The 20,952-nt window shown below is 38.6% G+C and overlaps 3 protein-coding genes across 5 annotated transcripts; all 3 read right to left on the minus strand.

The window, feature by feature from the left end:
• Window positions 1-53: 53 nt before the first annotated feature.
• LOC108086508 (pyruvate dehydrogenase E1 component subunit alpha, mitochondrial) lies at window positions 54-2,988 on the minus strand. 2 transcript variants are annotated; one of them, XM_017183436.1, is made up of 5 exons: window positions 2,714-2,988; window positions 2,445-2,630; window positions 1,150-1,714; window positions 745-1,067; window positions 54-614 (listed from the first exon to the last, which is right to left on the minus strand). In XM_017183436.1, exons 1-5 carry the CDS (start codon window positions 2,771-2,773, stop codon window positions 432-434), a joined length of 1,317 nt encoding a protein of 438 aa, XP_017038925.1. In that variant the 5' UTR covers window positions 2,774-2,988; the 3' UTR covers window positions 54-431. The 2 variants fall into 2 exon arrangements, with proteins under 2 accessions (XP_017038925.1, XP_017038926.1); XM_017183437.2 differs by having other exon boundaries at window positions 2,445-2,513; window positions 2,714-2,986.
• Window positions 2,989-5,497: 2,509 nt separating this feature from the next.
• On the minus strand, window positions 5,498-6,592 carry LOC108086495 (probable serine/threonine-protein kinase fhkB). Its single transcript, XM_017183421.2, has one exon. The coding sequence runs from the start codon at window positions 6,590-6,592 to the stop codon at window positions 6,020-6,022; it is 573 nt and encodes a 190-aa protein (XP_017038910.1). The 3' UTR covers window positions 5,498-6,019.
• Window positions 6,593-6,631: 39 nt separating this feature from the next.
• Window positions 6,632-20,189, minus strand: LOC108086496 (dynein light chain 1, cytoplasmic). Of its 2 annotated transcripts, XM_017183422.2 has the most exons (3): window positions 20,055-20,189; window positions 16,941-17,124; window positions 6,632-6,793 (listed from the first exon to the last, which is right to left on the minus strand). In XM_017183422.2, the coding sequence occupies exons 2-3, from the start codon at window positions 17,046-17,048 to the stop codon at window positions 6,632-6,634; spliced, it is 270 nt and encodes an 89-aa protein (XP_017038911.1). In that variant the 5' UTR covers window positions 17,049-17,124; window positions 20,055-20,189. The 2 variants fall into 2 exon arrangements, with proteins under 2 accessions (XP_017038911.1, XP_043063418.1); XM_043207483.1 differs by lacking the exon at window positions 20,055-20,189 and having other exon boundaries at window positions 16,941-17,135.
• Between the last annotated feature and the right edge of the window lie 763 nt (window positions 20,190-20,952).

Raw genomic sequence — 20,952 nt, forward strand, 5'->3', positions numbered from 1 at the left:
TATTTGTATAAATTCCATTTAGGGCTTGCTAGAAAGTTACAACTACATTTGGGTTAATTTTTCTAGGTATGTATATTTTCAACAATTTACACCTCGCTTTATCCTTACTGAACACGTTCGCAATATAATATCCAATGCAGTTCCCCAGAGTAATGTGGTGCGCTACGATGTGGTTGGAGTGCTCCGATTAGCTAAGCTTGTTTGTGGGTCCTTCGGGGATCCGGTCTACGGGGTTCTCATCATTCAACATTCGGCTTAAGATCTAGAGATTTCGCTTGCGTCTAAGTGTCTGAGTTGTGTGTCTTTCTGGTCTGTCTGTCTGTATGTTCTTCTGTTTGTTGTCTGTTTGCTGTCGTCTGCTGACTTTTGTTTCTTTCTTCGATTTTGTATCCTGTGAGTTCCCGAATTCGAAGATTCGTTGGCCCGGTGACTTAGTGATTGACGCCCTTGCGTTCCTGGATGTGATCGATATCGTAGGCGATGGTGCCGCGCAGCTTGGGCTCCAAGTTGTTGGAGTAGACGTCCGTCCAGAGGTGGCTCACGCCCAGCTCGGCATCGGACTTGGCGAAGGCGGTGGCCTCGTCGACCTCCTTGCGCACCTTTAGATCAATGGCCTGCAAAATGGACACTCCTGTTAGCAAATATCGCAAATATAAAGTGGGTAGGAACGAACACTTCGGGATTTGGTACAATTTTCTCCTAAGTTCAGTGTACTTTAGTCCCCAAAATCCCAACCAAACGCACCTTGACTTCATCGGTGGTCATCAGACCCAGTTCGATGCACAGCTCCTTGAAGGAGGTGATGGGGTCGCGCTTCTGGCGCACCTCCTGGATCTCCTCGCGCGTGCGGTACGAGGTGCCCGGATCAGACATCGAGTGGCCGGAGTAACGGTACGTGTTCGTCTCCAGCACCAGCGGTCCGTGGGTGTTCACATAGTTGATGGCGAACTCGGTGGCACTGCGCACGGCCAGCACGTCCATGCCGTCCACCCAGATGCCGGGCAGGGCATCACCGCGCGTGTAGTAGTCCGTGTTGCAGGACGCACGCTCCGAGCTGGTTCCCATTCCTTTGAGGGAATTAAATGATAGAACATAAGTATAATACAGGTAATATAGTTTACAAGCTCCACACGTGGGAGTTATAATCACCGTAGTTGTTGTTCTCGCAGACAAAGATCACGGGCAGCTTCCACAGGTAGGCCATGTTGTAGGCCTCGAACACCTGTCCCTGGTTGGCAGCGCCATCTCCGTAGAGAGCCAGGCACATGCCGCCGTTGCCCTTGTACTTGCAGGCCAGACCGACGCCGGCACCCAGGGGTACCTGGGCACCCACGATGCCATTACCGCCGTAGAAGTTCGGGGCGTACATGTGCATGGAGCCACCCTTGCCGCGCGCACAGCCGCCCTGGACGCCCGTGAGTTCCGCGAGGACACCACTGGGTGAGACGCCCATCAGGTAGGTCCATCCGTGGACACGGTACGCCGATATGATGTTGTCCACATCCCGCATCGCCGCCTTCATGCCAACGGCGCAGGCCTCCTGGCCGGAGTACAAATGACAGAAGCCACGGATGATCTTCTCCTTGTACAGATTGCCGGCAGCGGTTTCCAGCCGACGGATCGTCTGCATCTGTGTGTAGTACTTGAGAGCCTGATCCTTGGTCAGCTTGACTTCCGTGGCGGGTCCTTCATCCAGGCGGTGCAGCTTGAAGGGCTGCAAGATTATAAAAATATGTTTAAATAAGGTGTATCTTTAACTGCGAAATGAATATGTATGTCTTCTAATATAAATTTTTTTGCTCGGAAATTAAAAAACAATTTGTACAGACTTTTGTACATATTTCAACATGTGCACGTAAAATGTAATTTAACAGCTGACTTACAGCTGATAACAAAAAAGTGGAAGCTACAGAAACATAATTTGATAACGGCAGATACGTTTAGGAATTATAATTTTTAGACATTAGAAATGTTAGAAAATCTATTTCCTAAACCAAATACCAACTCTTTCGGAAGTAGCCTAGATTGTTTAGGCCAATATTGTTTTATGGCACTAGATGTCGGCCAATTTATGGCGTGAGAATTAACGTAAACAGAGAGACAGAGAGAGGGCGAAAATCGGTGATCGCTGATAAGGCTATATGTTTTATAGTGCGTGAACAGTCACGCGGCGGCCACGCAAAAGGCAGACGCCGATAAAGAGCGTGGGAGACGGGCAACTACAAATAAAAATTACTTCGTGACCTTGTCATTTGAAAAGTAACTTGACCGGCAAAATAAAAACACGCAAATGCAACCCTGTGCATGTTTCAAATCACACACACTCACTATTGAAACCTATTAACCGCCGCTATCTGGCAGAAAGCGCATTATGTAATACTACTTTTTTCTCTTTTCTTGCTTCCATTAGATATAGTAACATACAGATATGTTACAGTTCTTACCCGATTCACTGAAATCGTGGCCTCCGTGGCATAATTGTTGGTTTTTGATACACCTGCCTGGGCTGCATTCTGGAATAAACCGAAAAACGACGATGAATATCTCCCATTCCAGATGATGTTGTTGTTGCTGCTTTTGTTGTTGTTGACGTTATATATCCAACCGCTGACGTTGTTGGTTTGGCAACGCTTTTAGTGTTGTTGTATGTTTTTAATGGGGGTTTAGTGATAACAATTAAAAATGTTAGTGGGTGCAAGTCGGGATTACGTACTTTTTGCAGTTGCTTAACAATAATGGGCAATTCGCTAACGCGTGACAGAGTACGCAACATTTTCGCTGTGTTATTCTCGTTCGACTGACTAAAATCGGTGAATGGGGATTTCTATATCTGCGGACAATCCGGGATGTAGTCGTACGCTATATCTGGTGTCTCCGTCGCACCGCCGCGCGTCGTTGTAAGTTAAACAATCGCAAAAAAAAGGTAGCGAGATTAGTTTATCAACCTTCTATATTGCACAACTATTCCAACCGTTTAGCGGTGTGGCGAAAAATACCACAGCCGCCGATTAATGTGGCCATGCTGAAAATACTAGAACTTTCACCCTATAACTTTTCTGTTGTCTTCTAATTGGATTATAATTTTACTGAATTTGAAAACATTTATTTTATAAATGGTAATAAGTTGAAATAGTTTTCGTTAGTTCAAAATACTTACTGACTATATTAAAAACCGTTACCCGCCAAAAAAAATAAATACCACACTCCTTGTTTTCAAAGAAGTACTTTTTATTTCACATTGAAGATCTCATTTGGTTTTTGCATGCTTTCTCATTTTCTTACTCGTATTGTTACTTGAAATTACCTCCATAAATCCACATTTGCGTTTGCAAATGCATTCGCAAGTTCTGCTTTAACGTACCAACTCTCATAATTTACTAATCTCTTACAAAAACTTAAGTAATGGTTGTTTATTGCACAAAAAACCAGTTAAATAGAAGTAGACAAAGTAGAGTTAAACTGATTATTTGAAACAAAAGGTTTACAACTAAGTTTTAAACTAATAATTAATATTGGTTTTTTCGGTTTGGTTATTTTTTATCAGAAATGGCAGCTAAAATATTTGAGTTTCAAAAGTTTCTACCGGAAAATGAAGAAATGGATCGATCGATTTTAAAGAACTTAGGGGAAAAAATTATTTGTTCACTTTCCTTATCTCTCTTTTGCTCTTATACCGTTACACATATTAATTTTTTCGAGTTTTCTGGTTTCTGTTACATCAAAAATTGGTTTCTCACACAGATATTTTGCATTATGACAAAAAATTATGCTGTTTTATCTTTTTCTTTTATATGTATACATATATATATATATATTTGTATATATAAACACTTATTAGAAGTTCTCGTGTTTTTTGTGTTTTCTTTCCAGTTAGAAATTCGCCACTCCGATTTTAAAGAAAAAAAATTTCGTTTTTCCCGTCTTCTTCTTTTTGTTAGTGTGTGTGGGAGGAGTGTTGATGTGTGTGTGTGTATGTGAGAGAGAGGAGGTCGTATCTTACCGTTAGCATAAATAGTTTTGTGTCTACGCAAAAACGTGCTGAGCAATAATTCTAAAACGCAATAGCCAAAGAGAGAGAGGTGCTGTATGTGTGTGTGAAAAGTAACGGTAAATGTACGAACGTGTCCTTTTGTTTGCGTGTGTGTGTATGTGTGAATTCTGCATATGGTGATGACTTTTGTTGTTGTTGTAAGGAAATTACGTATTAAGCTTCATTTTTTGGTTTTAGTAGGTTTTACTTAAGTTCTTGCTTAATTTACACCAATGTTTTACTTTATTTTTGTATTTCTTGCATGAATATATATAATTACTTTTTTGCATTGTTTCTTTGCATCTCTTACTGTTCGCTTTCATTCCGTTAAATTTTCTTTTAGATTCTTACTGCTTTTCATTTCAAAACATAAATCCGATTTAAAGAAACACATTGCACACATTTATATAAACGACAAGAAGATAATTATATTTTCTTAGGTTCTTGTTCTTGTTTTTTTTGCGTTTGGTTTCGGTTTTCTCCGTTTTTTGCTTTTATTTGCTTTATTACTGCTTGTAGTTCCTACAAAAAATTTTTGTTGCATACTTCGCTGCTGTGGATGGACAATACATATACACATACACACATATTCTATTTGCTTGTAATTTGTTGTTGTAAATGTTGTGTCTTCTTGTTTTAAATTGTTCTCAATTTTTTTTGGATAGCAATCCTTGCGAAAACCAGGAAAAGGATTTAGCTAGGGAAGAAGGGGTAGATAGGGGTAAATAGTCCTGGTTGGGGTGGGAAAATCCATGTCCAAGCACACACCGATTTGGTTTCCTCGTAAGCAATGAATAATACATTGCTTAAGTACACATAGAGAAAAAGGACAATATACTATCATACCGAATTGTAAAGCTTTAAAGTACTTTATCAAATTTTGTGATTTAAAATTAACATCTCAAAAGTAGTTCATTATCTTAAATTACCACCTCTATTTAGTAAATCTTTCAATTTTGCCTAGAATAATTTGTGGTATTTAAACATTTCCTAATATAATAGAAATCATATTTTATTGGGAAAAATACTAAAGTAATTGTAATTCACTGAAGAATGACAGTTCGAGATGTTAAAAAAGCAATTTTAAGGGAATGCCAAATTCATTATATTTTTCTCAGTGTATATATTAGGTGTGCAGAAGTGTCTGTGAGAGTGTGTGTATGCAAATTTCACATAATACTATTTTTTTTCTTAGATTTTTCTGCTTGGTTTCCGTTTACACGTGTTGAGAAGAGTTCAATACACATAAATAATCCATCCGACAGAAAAATATGTGAATTTTCCTTACAATTTTTTTTATTCTCTTTTTTATTTTACTTTGCTCGTTCGGTTGTAGTGGTGGTTGTTGCCTGTGCTATGTGTACGTGTGTCTGTGTGAGTGTGTGTGTGGTCCTTGCCTCTGTTAAGCTCCAACGGATTTCAAATGAAAACAGGAAAACAATAATGCAAATAAAAACAACACTTGGGTTTTGGTTCATTTCTAGTTAACAATTGTTTAATTACGCATTTGCAGGTTCCATAAAGTAAATTATAAGGCCAAACAAAGCGCCAGCACATCATACATTATTAGCCAAAGAAAAAAATAAGATAATCGAACAGAAGTGAGAATCATGGGGCGACGAATGCAATCCAAATCACCAATTGTTCTTAAATGAATGTGTCCACTAACAAATCGATACTATTGATGGGGAAATGATGATTTCAAAACCTAATAGCGTTGGGTTCATGCTTGTATACACGGGTGTGTTTGTAACTTTTTTCATCTGTCCCGCGGTCGTTATGTATATTGTGTGTACTAGTAGCGCTTTTATTGTGTATTCGCTTAATTTGCTTCTCTCGAAATTACTGCAGCTTGATATATAATGTAAGGAATACCCCCAAGAAACAGGTATTCTTTGCATACGATAGACATGCTAAACACGGTGCGTATGTAATCTGTTCAATGGGAAGGAGGATCCTCTATGGAAAGCAGGCGACACCTTTATCTAGTTAGGGGGAGGACGGAGGCTCTACAGCGGGAGGATGCTGCTCCACCTCCTCTTCCTCCTCCTCCTGGCTTTCTTCCAGTTCGGCCCGGCGACAACTACTGCAGCTGGTGGCATCGCTGTCTTCCACAATAGTACCATCCTCATCCTCGTCATCATCATCGTCGTCTGCGTCATCGTCGTCGTCTCCATCACGCTGGTCGTTATCTTCCTCGCCTTCCTGGTCACTCTCCTCATTAGTTTCGGTGTCCCCTGCCTCCTGATCATCAGATAGTTCCATATCCGAATCCTCCGTGCGTTCTTGTTGATGTTGTTGTTGTTGTTGTTGGGTTTCATCGGCTGCTGCTGGGTGCTGCTGGTGCTTATCCTCGTCCTGCTTATCGGTCATCATTTCCGCATCCTTGAGATGTTGTTCGTGTTGCTGCTGTTCTTGGTGCTGTGTTTGCTGTTGCTGTTGTTTATGTGGTTGTTGCTGTTTCTGCTCTAGATCCTCGTCCTCTGATGCCCCGAAATGCGGCTGCTGCCCCTGTTGTTGTTGCTGTTGTTGTTGTTGGCGGTGCAGCTGCTGCATCTCCATCAGCCTCCTCACCACCACTTCATCCGACTCGACAATACTTTAACCGCTCTTAAACAATAAAATGGCCACCTGGCCCAAATAGAAATAGATGAAATGGCGCGTCTCGTGGGTGACGTACGATCCAAAGTTGCGGCCCACAATGCAATGCCATGTGGGGTTGTATTTTTTGTCGAACTCCTTCTTGATGTAGGCCGCAATATCCTGGAATAAAATTAGGAAACAAAGTGTTTTTAATACAAGTCTTGTCGAAATGATAGATTTTACTTAAACTGCACTCCTGATAAACTCCATTATATAAATATAATATATGACATTCATGTTCCTTTCAAGTCGTGTAACTCCATTTTAATTGATTGAATTATTGAAAGTTTAACTTGCACTTCCTCCGAAGCCGAAATAAATTGAAAACAAAAACTTTCCCATCTTATAATCTAATATTGATGACTTTTTGCCGCTTGGTTGTAATTCAATTTCGCAAAGTAACAGGTCGGATGAAAAGTCCCCGGTCTGACCCATACTAGATTTTACTAGATTTTTTTCCATATGATTTTCATTCAGTACCAACCTTCAAACGATTAGTGTCAAAATTTGACAGCAATCGGACAATTAGTTCGGGAGTTATATCGATTTGAGTGAAGCTACTTTTGTTATTGTTGAAAAGATGGAAAAAAAGAATTTCGTGTGTTAATAAAGTATTGCTTTTTGAAAGGAAAAAATACAGTTGAAGCCAAAGTGTGGCTTGATAAAGAGTTTCCGGGGTCTGCACCAGGAAAATCAACCATCATTGATTGGTATGCTAAGTTTAAACGTGGTGAAATGAGCACTGAAGACGGTGAACGCAGTGGACGCCCAAAAGAGGCTGTTACCGACGAAAACATCAAAAAAATCCATAGAATGATTTTGAATGACCGTAAAATGAAGTTGAGCGAGATAGCAGACATTGTAAAGATATCAAAGGAACGTGTACATCATATCATTCGCGAATATTTGGGCATGCGAAAGCTCTGTGCGAAGTGGGTGCCGCGCGAGCTCACAATCGATCAAAAACAACAACGAGTTGATGATTCGGAGCAGTGTTTGGAGATGTTTAAGCGCAATAAAGCCGAATTTTTCCGTCGATATGTGACAATGGATGAAACATGGCTCCATCACTACACTCCAGAGTCCAATCGTCAATCATCTGAATGGACAGCAAGCGACGAACCCAATCCAAAGCGTGGAAAAACGCAACAGTCGGCTGGAAAGGTTATGGCGTCTGTTTTTTGGGATGCGCATGGAATAATATTCATCGACTATCTCCAGAAGGGACAGACAATCAACAGCGACTATTACATTGCTTTATTGGAGCGGTTGAAAGCCGAAATCGCAAAGAAACGGCCGCATTTGAAGAGGAAAAAAGTGCTGTTCCACCAAGACAATGCACCATGTCACAAGTCTGGAAAAACGATGGCTAAAATTTATGAATTGGGCTACGAATTGCTTCCTCATCCACCGTATTCTCCAGATCTGGCCCCCAGCGACTATTTCCTGTTTGCGGACCTTAAAAGAATGCTCGCTGGCAAGAAATTTAAGACCGATGATGAAGTGATTGCTGAAACTGAGGCCTATTTTGAGGATAAACCGAAAGAGTACTACAAAAGTGGCATCGAAAAGTTGGAAAATCGCTATAATCGCTGCATCGCCCTCGAAGGCAACTATGTTGAATAATAAAATTGAATTTTGCAAAAAAAAAATTTTTTACTATGGTAAACCGGGGACTTTTCATCCGGCCTGTTATATTACACATCTCCGCCGTGCAGCTGCCAATTGTCGAACAAGTTAACGCCACATTCCATAAAGCTGTCAAAAATGCACAATGGCAAGAAGAGAAAAAACTAAAACCGAGCAGAAAAAAAGCCCATAAGCGAGTCAAATCAGGCGAAAACAAATGCCTAAGTGGCTGCTAACTGTTTCGAAATTAGCGGCAACCGGCAAACTCAATAAAATGCCAAACGAAAAACTCATTTTCCACCAGTCCTCCCCTCCAGTTTTTCCCTCCCTTCTCTCCTTCTCTGTTTTCCACCCAACAACAACAACAACCAAACTCACACACACACTCACAGTCAACCGAAAGAAGGGGTCTGTCACTGAGGTAACCCAAAATGTGACCTCAAAAACAGGCAGCACCCAAAGCACCCAAAAGTGTTTGGCCAAAAGGAAAATCAAATGGGGGCGTGTGTCGGGGGCAAAAGTTTTTGTGCTAATGAGTTAGTTATGATTGCTGTGGTGTTTGCAGCCAGCCATTGCTCGCATTAAGCAATTTCGTGGCTCGAATTAAAGCCCAGTTCTTGAGGTAAAGGCTAATTATGTATGTTAACACTAAAAACCGCACAACGCGACACAAAGGGGGGGGAAATTTAAGGGGGTAGGTGGGGGGAAAAGGGCCAAGGAAAATGTAGGAATAAATAGCTCGATGGGGAAAGCAAAACGAAGTGCTTAAGCGGTGCAATGGGGGTATAAAATACTAGAAGCACTGCGTCGAAACCCGTGCAGTTTTAGTCTGGCAAATGTCAAAGGTCATTGTCAGTCGTTTTGGCGGCTGAATCCAGGGTTACGCAAATCGCACACACACACACCCACAATCGCACGCACACAAAGCAGCCAACAAGCCGCATTAATACTTATATACTTGTATAATATAAAAATATAATGGAGGTCAGATAAATATGAAACTCAACCTTCAAAAAATTGTACATCCTTGTTGGAGGAGCTCAAGTAATGAGCTTGTTATCGAAATACTAAGAAATGTCATTACTGTCCGTACACAAATCCAGGATTGTATTACAGCTCATCATCGTTCCATAAAGAATTAAATATTATCCATTTTTCAATTACAATGCAGTAAAAATAAATATAGCCGGTTTGCAATGTTTCAAATATTCTAGTGGCTTTATTCAATTAGCAATTATTATCCATTGTTCATGTACAACACGTTACATAAAGCAACATAGGAAGTAAAATATTTTAAAAATTCCCTGACCACTGGATTTTTACCCAATTAGCACGACCTCGACTGTTTTGCAACAGCTGTGGCAAAACCGCAAAGAATGTAGAAAGTAGATATATAGTATAGTATAGTATAGTATATTATATTCCCTAGCTTCAAACAGACTAAAAAAAAAAAAACTATGGAAGGAATAAAATTGTTCTGTTCGCAAAGTTGAGGCAATCTGAAAGTTTTGCTTTTACCATACTTTTGGGCGCCACACTTGGAGTTGATTTCATTTAGCCATGGGTGTGGGCCTTTCGGAGGTCGGGGGAGCTGGAGAGGTGGAAAGGTGGGGCCCACCGTTATTGCAGGGGAATGCGTGCAAAGTCATAAACTTAACCCGGTAACCTCAAAACAAAAACAGCGAGAATAACGAACCAATAATAAAACAAAACAGGACAAGCGAAGAAAAGCGAGACCCCAAAAAAAAAAAAAAAAAAACAACAAAAATGGGGGAAAACAATATAAAGCTGATTTAGTTGAGTGTCATTATCCAATTCCTTCTTTTGGCTCTATCCTTCAATCAAAGCTGTCGTCACCATTGTCGTATTATACAGTAGTGACTCCATAAGGTGGATAGTCCTTATAGCCAAATTCATATGTTGTTAATGCTCCATTATTGCCTAAAAGAGTTTTTTTTTTCATATTTAAATGCCTTTGCCATGTTGGTTTTATAGTTTCATAATAGGGGTTTTCTGAAACTGGGTTTTTCTAAAGATTTTGACTGTAGTGGAATCCTTTAGCGATCATTGCAATTAAGTCATTCCAGCTGTTCTCTATTTTGTATGGAGTTCTCTTTGGGGCTCTTTTCTTTTTCTTTTTCTTTATGTTTATGTTTTTTTTTTTTCGTTTTCGGCCTATTGCGTGTATATTTTCGTGTCGTGTCAGACGACAATATAAAGTTGATTGTTTTATATTCAATTTGGTTTGGGGTGAGACCTCTTTTACAACCTCCCCCTAGCAATGCCATGGAATTTTGTTTTGGCAACGCCAAAAAATACAAAATGAACATTCTGACACACACACAGAGTGTGGCGGCAAACAAAGGGGCAACAGGGGGTTAAGCTGGGCGTTACCATCGAGTGGGTGGGAGTGGTTGGATGGTTGGGTGGTTGGAGTGGTGCTCAGTTTTGTGCCACTAAAGAATGCCTACATAGGTATGTGCATATAAATATATACACAACATTTGTAGCCTAATGAAATCGACATTGCAATTTTGGTCATATAATTTGCGAGGTTTTTGGGGAAGGCAACTGACACATTTTGGCAGGAGTGATTGCGCTGCCTTCGAAGTAATGAAAGAATTTCTCTATTTGTGATTGACATAAAGGGGATTCTCGCTTGGAATGTAAAAATGGCGTTTTGCAAAGGGTTATCTTTGAAAAGTGTATTAAGGGGTTATATACCTTTTTGACCAGAGAAATACAGGGTTTTTATTTATTTTTTTTTAGCATGTTGCCATTGTTTTATTTAAATTCAATATATATTTTATCAAAGTACGTGTCCTTAACTTAATTCGTCTGAAATTTTGAGTGAAAATTTTGAGAATTGTGGAAGTTATAGTCCTTGCCGCAGAAGTCCTTTTTTCATTAGAGGCTTGCGGTGAGCAAGAAAACAAGAAAACGGCTCAACGAAAAAAAAAAAAACAAAAAAACTACGTTAGTATATAGTGTTACCTAGTTCGTGAACGAAGGATTTTACGAAAAAAAATTTTTTACAGTTACAGTGATTATTTTTTCAAAAAAACCGATTTTTCGAGGTCTAATAATTTAGTTTTTCGCCCCAAAAAAATAGAAAAATTTATCGAAAATAAAATTCCTTCGTTCACGAACTAGCTATTGTATCTACAAACAATCCCCCAAAATTTCAAATCGATCGATGTAGTGGTTACCGAGATATCGTGCTCACCGCAACGACCTTTTCTCAAAAATGCGATTCCGAGATAATCGCGGTTAAAGTTTTAGGTGGACATTAGGTAGTCATGCACACCGTGCGCTATGAACGGCTGTATCTTAGGTTCTAGTGCCCCGATCTCTAAAAAATTTTTCAGAAAAATTGTTGAAAGTATGTACATCAAAAAAAAATCATAAAATTTTTTTCGATTTTTTGATTCTGAAAAAGGTATATAACCCCTTAAAGTAATAGTAACAAACAATCCTTTTAAAGGGATTTCTTTGAGAGAGTATTTAAAACAAGTTTTAAATATTTTCTAAGCCTTCGAAAATATAAAACACAAAATTCTAGAATATTCTGCGCATTGTTCAAGTCCAAGAGCTTTGCTCAGAAATTTAAGTCGTGCTTAAATAGAGGACGTGCAACTGCTGTTTGCAAAAAACACAAAGCACTTCGGGCCTTCAATTAGTTCATGCAAGAAACAGCAGGATAATTCCCTGTCCATTTAGACCACACCTGAAAAATCTCTTTAGGCTTTAAGCCCCAGAAAATATGCCTGGACACGTTTGAAGAAATGGAAAAATCGGAAAAGCCTCGCACTCGATGAATGTATGCCAATAAAAATGGATGCATGTGGCATGTGCATGTGTGTTTGCCTTTACACACACAATCTATTTACATACAAATATTCGTCTGCTGCCCGCATATTGATTAAACATTTTGGCCACGCAAAAATCACAAACAAAGCCCATCAAAAATAATAATAAAAATGCATAAAGTTTCCACATCGATTGAATGTAAAATGTTTGTCTCCTTGTTTTATTATTTTTTTTTTATTGTTTATTTGTTCACAGTGCTCCGCCATTTGTGCGACACAAGAACCGAAAAAAAATCAAATGAAACAAAGTAAAAAAAATGACTGAAATGCAACCTTACAATGGAAGTAAAACTAATTAAATCCGTTTTTAAATGGCCCTTTAACAAGCTTTTCAAAGTTGTCGTTTTCGCCTTAAACAATCGTATTTCTATCACTTTAACGTTCCTTTTAACCTTTCTCCAAACTAACAATTCCTCTGCTCTAGAGAATATAAGTTAAAGTAATACAAGTTAATGAATTTTAATTCAAACTGCTTATCTGTTTCTAAACTAATTAAATTTATTTTTAAAAACTTAATACCAACAAATAATGGAATTGGGAATTTATGTTCTGCTGCCCTGCCTGCTTTTTCCTCTTTCGTTTTATTTTTTTTTTTTTTTTTTTTTTGGCCCTCTTGTTGGCTTATTTAGGGCTTTGCCTTTAAATCGCGGCTCATACACACACACAGATACCAAAATACATGGAAATACTGGGGGCAACATAATGCCTATGGATACGATTTAAGCTGCTTGAAAGGTTGTGCGCCCCTAAAAATATATGCACAAGGTACGGCAACAACGACAACAACAACAACAACAACCACAACAGCAACAAGAGGAGCCCCGGTGGGCTGGGCTTAACCCTTGTGTGCCCCAAGGGGGTGGCATATGCCCCGCACCCCCCACTCGTTTCAGTAGTATTAGTTGCGTATCTAATGGATACCAAAAATTGTTTTCCCCCGTCTGTTGTGTGTGTCGCTCTGATTGGAATATTTTGAACCTATAATCAGCTAGGAAATTTGGAAAATCAAGAGTTTTCCCTTCCCGTTTAGCAGGTCATTTATTGATTGCAAGCTATTGGCAAAACAAACTTGCAATTGCCCCACAGCATCATCTAAAGGTTAAGGGTCGTCCTCCTTCCTTTTCATTTTCCCAATTTTATTCTATTTTTACTTATTTTTGGCTGCTTTCTGTTTTTATGATTTTCCATTAGACGGCGGCAATTTTTCAATTTTCATCTAAGCAATTAAATTTGTGTGCTCGCCTCGAAGCAACAAAAACAAAAATCCATATTTAATTACCTACAAAAAACACACTTAAACACACACACACACACACAGTGAGAAATATTGGCTAACTTATTATTATGCAATAAGCAGTAGAATGGGGAAAATAAAGGGGGGAACGGAACGGGAAAAGAAAGAGGAAAAGAGAGAGAAAAAGGAAGAGTAAAGACAAAAGGCAATCAATCGTGTGGCATATATTTTATTTATAGCAACAACTGGTAGGCTCAAAATGGGTGGTTCAGGTGTTTTTACATAGGATGTGGGCTGAATTTCCTCTCCCTCCACATTTTCCACACCCTCAAAAGTCCCCCGGAATTTTCTATACCCCCTTTCACCGCAATGACAACAACATTCAAGGGGAGTGTGCGAAGAAAAACAAATTGTGTGGCATACTTTTGTGCGCCAAGTCCTCGCGAATACAGTGAGACATTTTTTAATATCTAATGTGACATCTCCAGATAGAGGTTTGATTTTGTACATTCTTTTTAGTAGTTTTTATGCTTAAGGTAAATAATATGTATCAATAACAATACATAGTAATTCTAAAACAAACGGGATTGGTCTTTCCTATTTGTCTTAAGGGGCACAACTAGTGTGACGGCATAAAAAAATGGTGATTTTTGGGAATTTTTATAAAAAAAACTACTTGATCAATTCTTTTCAAATTTTCAGAATATATTTATACATGTTTGAAGAATATACAGTTAAATTTTTAAAGAAAAAAATTAAATATTTTTTAAGCTAGAGCCGATCTCCAACGGCGCTAAAAAAAAAGTGCCCCAACTGCTGCAGTGATTCCGGCCTACTCCGTGGATGAAATCAAAAAATGAAAAATTCTCGTTAAACTAGATGATATTGTCCATACAATGACCTACGATAAATAAAAAATATCAAAAATTGACAAAATGGCGGCGTTTTAAAAAAAAAACATCGAATTTTACCCAAAATTTGGGTCGTTTTTGGCCTGCCAAAATTCGATTTTTGATCGGATCAAGAAACCGATAGGTCATTGTAGGGAGGACTATATATAGAACATCTAAAAAAAATTTGATAGTGATCGGATCATTAGTTTTTGAGTTATCACTGCAGCAAATTCGAAAAATGCAGTTTCGAGAAAAACGCGTTTAAAGATAAAATGATCGTATTCACTGCTATACGAGCGGCTGCTCTTATAATTGCTATAACTCAAAAACTATTTAAGATATCGATTTAAAATTTTAGTATGTTATTTTTAAAGGTGTAATCTACCGAAATATGTAAGAAAAAAAAAAAAGATTTTTTTGAAATGTCACACTAGTTGTGCCCCTTAATAATGAGTCAAATAGGATTGAATTCCAAGAATTTGTTTGACTAGGAATTTGCGTAAAAATAACTTATATATTCTAGTATTTCCCAACCAATATCCACCGTGTACGCACATTTCGCTTTTACTGCTCAATTAGCAGACTCTCTCTCTCTCTCTCTTGGGGCTTTTCCCCCCACCGTTTTTTTCCCATTTCCCCCGCGGCCTTTTATCCACTTCCGCTGGGATTTCAAGTTTACTTTGCTTTGCTTTCAAGGGCCCGCGTTCCTTTTCCATTTGCCCTGTGTCTCAGTCTCTCGGCTTCAGAGTCGCAGTGCCAGTCCCAGTGAGTTGTCTTCTGCCATTGGCATTGACAAAGGCTCGCTAGTTGATGGCAATCCCCCGCAGCTTTTTCCCCGGCTTTTCCTTTTCCTTTCTTCCCACTGCCAGCCACCCCACCCACTTGCTGGTCATATTTTTCACTGACCTCAGCCAGGGTCCACACTTTGACCACGTTCCATTGACACGGAAAACAATTATTTCAATACTACCTCATGTCACAAGAAGACATATAACCCATTTATATTTTGATTAAAACCTGTGACAAGTGTTCTAAAACAATATTAAATAGTGTTTTTCTAATATATGGTTAATGTTTTGTTAGCTAGTTTATTTATGAAGATTTTTCTCTGTGTAAGTAGTGTGTGTGCCCGGCAGTTTTCCTTCAATCGCAATTCCAATGCCCCCGTATTGATTATTCAATTTCTTCGACTTTGTTGACATTGCTTGCTGATTTTGTTTTTTTTTTTCTGTTTTGTTTTTGTTATTGTTGTTCTCTGCACTCGCAGCCGACTAAATCAAGAGCTTATTTAAGTTGTTGTTTCGCCCCAACTTTGTTGGACATTGTTAATGATGGTCAGTCCTCCGTCGATTTTCCACACCACCACCTATTTATCCTCGGAGGAAATCTCTAAGTCAGGGCCACTTTTCCCGAAGGTTAGTTACTGGAAACTGCCGGTCTTATTTTCAACGAGTTGGCCTTGCAACTATGCATTTTGTTTACTGTCTTTAAGGACCTTTCTTATTTGTCAACAAAATAAATATGCGTTAAAAAAATCAAATCTGTATTTGCTCCACAGGTTTTTCTCTCAAAGCCAATTCCGAATTCCTTTTAAATATACATTTTCCCTTTTGCGAAAAATATGAATTCACAGTTTCCAACTGTTAATTAAAAAGCTTTGGCCTTTGTGCCACACAACACACAGCTGAACAAAGATAAGGGCAGAGGTTAAGAGTGATAAAATTACAAAAATTCCTGGAAAATGCAGGAAAATATTGCACATTGTTTGTGAAAAGGAGCTTTTCATCAGAACAGCAAGAGGGGGAAAACTGCGACGCACTTGTGTGGGCGTAGTAGGATGCGGGCGAAAATGGAGGTGGAAATGGAAAATGTGGGTGGACGGAATTGAACGGAAGTGGGCGGAGAATCCAAAATGCACCGCAAAATTGTGAAATTGCCAAACGCAATTCAAACCACAAGTTTTACAGGGAAAATGGGCGAGCGTTTTTGGTTTCAGTTTTCTGTCTGAGATGCAACAATGTTCGAACATAAACAAAACTCCTGGATGCACAACGTGTGTGAGTAAATCCATTTTAATTACGGTTTTTGGCTAAAACAATAATCATGCAGCCCGTCAGTCTATCATTTCTAATTACCTTATTTGCAAAATAATCAAATGAAGCCTTTAATTCCTGTTGGAATTACAAGAGATTGCTTTTCATTTATTGCATTTTGATTATCAAAAATGAAACTTAGTTTGACCAAAATTTAATAAGTTAAATTGAAACAGTGCAAAGATTAATTAATTCATTACTGATTCATTATTGTTGAATTAATTACAAAAAGCGCAGGCGAATAACGAAAACCAATTCCTAATGAACTTTGTAAAGGAATTCATTCGTACAACCAATAACCCGCCTACCAAAAACACCTGTTGTTCCTAAAAAGACTATTTTTCTAACCCTTCTTTCAACCCCTAATCAGTGAAAATGATTACATGTAAACCCTTTTTGTTGACCCCAATTGAAATACGCTTTAATGACTTTTTCGTGTCCTGTCTGTCTGCATACTATAACCTTTTTATTTAGCAGTACTATACATATATGATGTATTCAGCCCATATTTTAACCAGTAAGGAGAGTTCAAATGATTTTTTAGCTTACCTTCTCAATATTGTACTTCTCAAGGGCCTGTGTCGCGCAGTCGACGGCATCCTGCTGCATCTCCTCGCTCATGTCAGCATTTTTAATAACGGCCTTGCGATCAGACATTTTGGCTGCTGTTTACGACTTCACTCAATTCAAACTTGTCGAAAAGTCGGACTTTTTTGTCGGCTTGCCTTTATAACTGTAAAGATATTGAAAGAAAGAGAACGATGAGCAACACCACTGAAGAGAGGCGAGCGCATCGTGGAACGTTATTAGCAATTTCTTCAATTAAAGAGCAGGTTTTAATCAACTTAGCTCCAACACAACACACGCCTACACAGAAAGAACAAGCTCGATAATAAAAACATTTAAAAGTGCATAATGTTGACCATAATCCTTAAGTTTGATTTCAGGATTCATCACAATAATAGGCTGAATTTCTCTGATTAATCTTAATCAGCATTTTCCTTAATAGCTGTTTGGTAAAAATATTTTTTGAAAATATTTATATAGATCCCAAAGGCTCTTGTTTCTTTCTCTGCACCATTTATTAACGCAGGCGCATTGCATACTTTTTCGGGATAGTTTGCACACAGCATGAGCCTGGCAATTTAATTATAGAAACACAAGCAATACAAGTGGCAATATTACAAATCAAATATCAGAACCGCAGGATGACATATTAACACACACACAAAGAGAAACACAACCACACATACCAATGCCAATTAGCAGGCAATGCATATGAATTTAATTGGGAGGAGAGCGAGCGAGATGGCAGCACAACCAGTGCATTGCAACATGGCCTTGAGCAGATGCTCTCTTTCTCTCTCTGTTTCTCCCCAACTTTCCACACACACATGCATGGGTGGCCATGACAGAGAGGCTGCCTCCGTGAAACAGCAACAACTAATTCAAATTCAAGGCTCACACACATGCACACATCCCATTGCGATTGCTCTTTTTTTAACGTAGCATACTTTTGCGGGCAGTGGCATTGCTTATTAGTTACGAAAAAGCATAGCAAAAGCATCGAGGGAAAGCAAGGCAAACAGCACAAAATACCAGTGTATAGAGCTCCACTAAGTGCGCTTGGAATTTCGCAATTGCAACCTCAAAATCAGTGGGTGGAAAAACGGTAAGGAAGGGGGGCAAAAGGGGGGTGGGGAGTACGCCAAAGCAACCGTAACCAAATTTAGTCGCCAGGATACCCAGCCCTTGATGCGTGCACGCGTACCCAATATGCTCCCCCATTTACCGGAAAAGCCGAAGTTAAAGCAACCAGTAAAGTCCGATATAAAGCTAAAAACAACAAACAGCTCCCCTTTCAGTAAACAAATCTGCAGGTACAGTGAATAATCTTTAAAGTGGATATCAAATTACTATCCAAAAATTTCACCTGATGTTTCATTTAAAATGGGCACATAAAAATATATGTTGATGACAATTAAAATGAAGGAAAACTTATATTTTATTTTTTATTTGGCAAGAAAAAAATTTAGTGACATATTTTTTTTTTTAACTTGGTCTTGCTAAAAAATAAAAAAAATTATTTAACTCATTTTGTTATATTTAAAAAAATTTTTTAATATTATTATGGCAAATGTACGATTTACTTTAAACTGATTGCAATCCTAATAAGCACTTGAGGTGAAGTTTTGATCCACAAAAAATCGTTTTAAAATAATTTTCTTTAAAACTTAAACTTTAAAGTTTTTTTTAAGTTCACAGTTATTCTTTCAGAAGCAGATATTTAAGATTGATTTCCAAACTTATATTTTTTTTTTTTCTTTTTGTTTTGAGACGACGTTTCTCTTCTCCTATTTGTTGACGAATGAAGTTTGTTTCCATTTAGCAGATTCGTGTTCCTGACGTTTGACAGTAAAGTGCAGGGTAGGCAAATTATAACGGTAAACGAGGCTGAACTGTATGGGAGCGTGATAACGGTAATGGAAGGGAGACAACCAAGAAATGACAGGTGGCCAAAGAGCAATGGAGTGAGAGGGATGGCACGTGTGTATGTGAATGGGATGCTAAAGCTCGCTCTTCTTCATCGGATGATTCCTCTTGTTCTTCTGATGAAGTCAATTAGAAAACTGCATTGGCAGTTAAACAGAAAGAGAGAGAAAGAATGGGGGCCAGATGCGTTCCTTTATGAGCAGGAAGCGCGCCACTCTGATTGTGCGTTTTTTGGTGTTATGTTCCTTTTCCAAACACACACATTCACTGGATTGAAATGAAATTATAAATGACAGCCTGCCAGCGAAAAAAGAGCGAGTGTGTGAGAGAGATAGAGAAGGAATGAACCGGGTCCTGCACCTGCAAGTACGCAACGTTTTTTGCTGGCCACCCAACACAAAGACACACACATGAAGTTGGTAATTGAATTCCCCGTTTGCAATTTGAAACCCGCGAATTTTCAATTCAGTACTCATTCTTACTAATCAGTGAACTCTTTCATTTTCTCTAGTTGCCCAATGGAAACTCAAACTCTTGGCAGCTGATCACTATTAGCTGGGAATTTCACGAAAAATGAAGCGGAAACAGCAGACCAAAATTGGCCCATTACCTGCGTTTCTATGCATAATTAAAATGACGTCAACCTGAAACTTGATTTCACCGCAGCTCCAAAATACAGACAGCTCCAAAAAAAAAAAGAAAAATGGCATATGCCCTGTACTCCCACATATACACCGTACACCATGGGAATTTTTCACATTATTAAAATTGCACAACGTTGCATCTTGCATTCAAGAACATTCACACGGCTTTAGAATTTTTCCTTTTTACTAGTTAACTTACCTTTTGTTTTTATGTTATTTCGCGCGATTTTTTCACTTAGAGTTCAACAGCTGTCACCAAATTAATTCTAATAAAATACAAATCGTTTAACTTTAAAACCAGCAGTAGCAAGAAAAGAACAGAGTGCGTGTGTATGGGTTTCCTTGTTTTTTGTCAGCAATTTCGCACGCAATACAAATTTAGCACGCCGCGTTTTTTTTTTTGCACTTTTTTGAGAACAGAGAACGTGAAAAAAAAGCGGAAAAAATGTGTGTTGGCGGATTTCTGAAGACCGGGGTACAAAAGATGCCCCTTTTTGTTGTGCAGTGTGTGTGTGGGAGTTTTTACCGCTAAGCGTAGTCGCCTGGATTGTATTGGAAACTGTGAGTGTGGAAGCAGGTCGGCCTGGCGCTCGGCAACTGGAACTTGTCACTTGTAACTACTGGGCGGTTTGCTTGCTAACGATAAACTGAGCGACGGCTTCGATTTCGGGATTCGATTTCGGGTTATCGGGGGACTGGCGCCGACATGCGAGTCGTTCGCTGCTCTGATTGGCCGAGGGCGGGCGGCGTCTGGCAGGCCGCGTCTGGCGGGTGGCGTCTGGCACCAGTGATGAAGACTATTGGTCTATCGATAAGCGTTGAAAAGAAAAATGAGGTGGATTTGACTGTTTTTAAAAGTGCAGTAAACTCACTTTACTTAAATAAAATGTCAATATCATAAAACAACACAAATATTAATCAATCTCCGCATAATTTTCAACTTAATTGCTTATATTCTATATTCGATAAGGTACATTTTTGAACAGCATCTCTGGTCTCAGCGTTGCTAGCGATAATAACAGCTGATTTGCGGGCGACTATCGGTATTTTCAGAAAAGCTAAAATTAATTTAATGAATATTAATACTTTTAATATTACCATTTCAGCTACTATTTAATATTTGCTTAATAATTTACATTTTAATAAAATTCAATTCAAATACAAAATTGGTATCGATGATGTTTATTCACGTGATGGTTTTATTATTTTATATGAAATATAAGTAACTATATTTTTAAGAAAAAGAGGTCGAACTACAAAATACTTAAAACTGTATATTTTTAAAGCCATTAAAGCTACTATTTAATATTTGTTAAATAATTTTAATTTTTTATACATTTTAATTTTAATACAAATTAAGTGTCGATGGTGTTGATTCACATGATGGCTTTACTAGCGGTGAATATGTAATATATAAACTTTCG

The sequence above is a fragment of the Drosophila ficusphila genome, unplaced genomic scaffold, assembly GCF_018152265.1.
Source record: "Drosophila ficusphila isolate 14025-0441.05 unplaced genomic scaffold, ASM1815226v1 contig_198, whole genome shotgun sequence".
Lineage (NCBI taxonomy): Eukaryota > Metazoa > Arthropoda > Insecta > Diptera > Drosophilidae > Drosophila > Drosophila ficusphila.